The 834-nt window shown below is 45.4% G+C and overlaps 1 protein-coding gene across 1 annotated transcript; it reads right to left on the bottom strand.

The window, feature by feature from the left end:
• Positions 1 to 278: 278 nt before the first annotated feature.
• Positions 279 to 754, bottom strand: LOC110440897 (solute carrier family 25 member 48-like; the record flags this gene model as incomplete). Its single annotated transcript, XM_021484014.1, has 1 exon — positions 279 to 754. A coding segment is annotated over one exon (476 nt), but the record flags the coding sequence as incomplete, so codon positions are not given.
• Positions 755 to 834: the final 80 nt, after the last annotated feature.

Raw genomic sequence — 834 nt, 5'->3', positions numbered from 1 at the left:
GTAGGCTTGGTTATACTTTTGGTATTATTTAGCGTGTCGCCTTCCTCGGATTGGGTTGTTCACGGGACGATCGTAACTCCATCTTGGTAAGGAACCATTGCCATTCCCGTGTCGCCAACCAAAGCCAATGTTTGACTGTTTGATTGATCACGTGACATAATTCAACGGCAGTGACTGGCTGTTCGATGAGAGTCATCTGCAACAGCGGTATAAACCACTAGATCGTTGTTTGTGGAGGGAATGAGATTAAATGTGTATTATCGTCTATAAAATCTCCTTCATTCACGAGCACCCTCCAAATACCTCATAGTCTGTGCGTAGACCATGAAAGCAGTAGCATCCACCGGTAAACTCCGTAAACATGTCACAAGAACTCCCCTATAGAAAATCTTGAACCCCTCACTCTGATAACTCTTTAATGCGCAGTCGAGAGGGCTCCTGAACTCGCCCTTCAAGTCAGCTTGGTATCGACTCTTGACGACGTCGAAAGGCATGATAAGAAACCATGTAAAGCTTCCCGCACATCCACCTCCAACCATGTCGGCCACTATTCCGCGCGAGTCTGTCCAGCCCTTTTCCTTGAGCTTATTACTGAGGTATTGATAAGTTAGGCTATATATGCCGTACGAGGGAATATCCCGGATCATCACTAATTTGGAACCTTTGTAGAATCCCAACAAACCCTCCTTCTTGTACACATGCCGTGCGCAGTCAAGAGGCCCACTGAACCTTTTCGTGGTAACCGTTACGCCGCCTACAAAACAGAAATATTACATAAAAGTCAACACCAACTTAGACCAACACATGTATAGTGTACAACACAAACTTAGACCA

This window comes from Mizuhopecten yessoensis, unplaced genomic scaffold, assembly GCF_002113885.1.
Source record: "Mizuhopecten yessoensis strain PY_sf001 unplaced genomic scaffold, ASM211388v2 scaffold713195, whole genome shotgun sequence".
Classification (NCBI taxonomy): Eukaryota; Metazoa; Mollusca; class Bivalvia; order Pectinida; family Pectinidae; genus Mizuhopecten; species Mizuhopecten yessoensis.
This window is presented reverse-complemented; position numbering and strand designations above follow the sequence as displayed.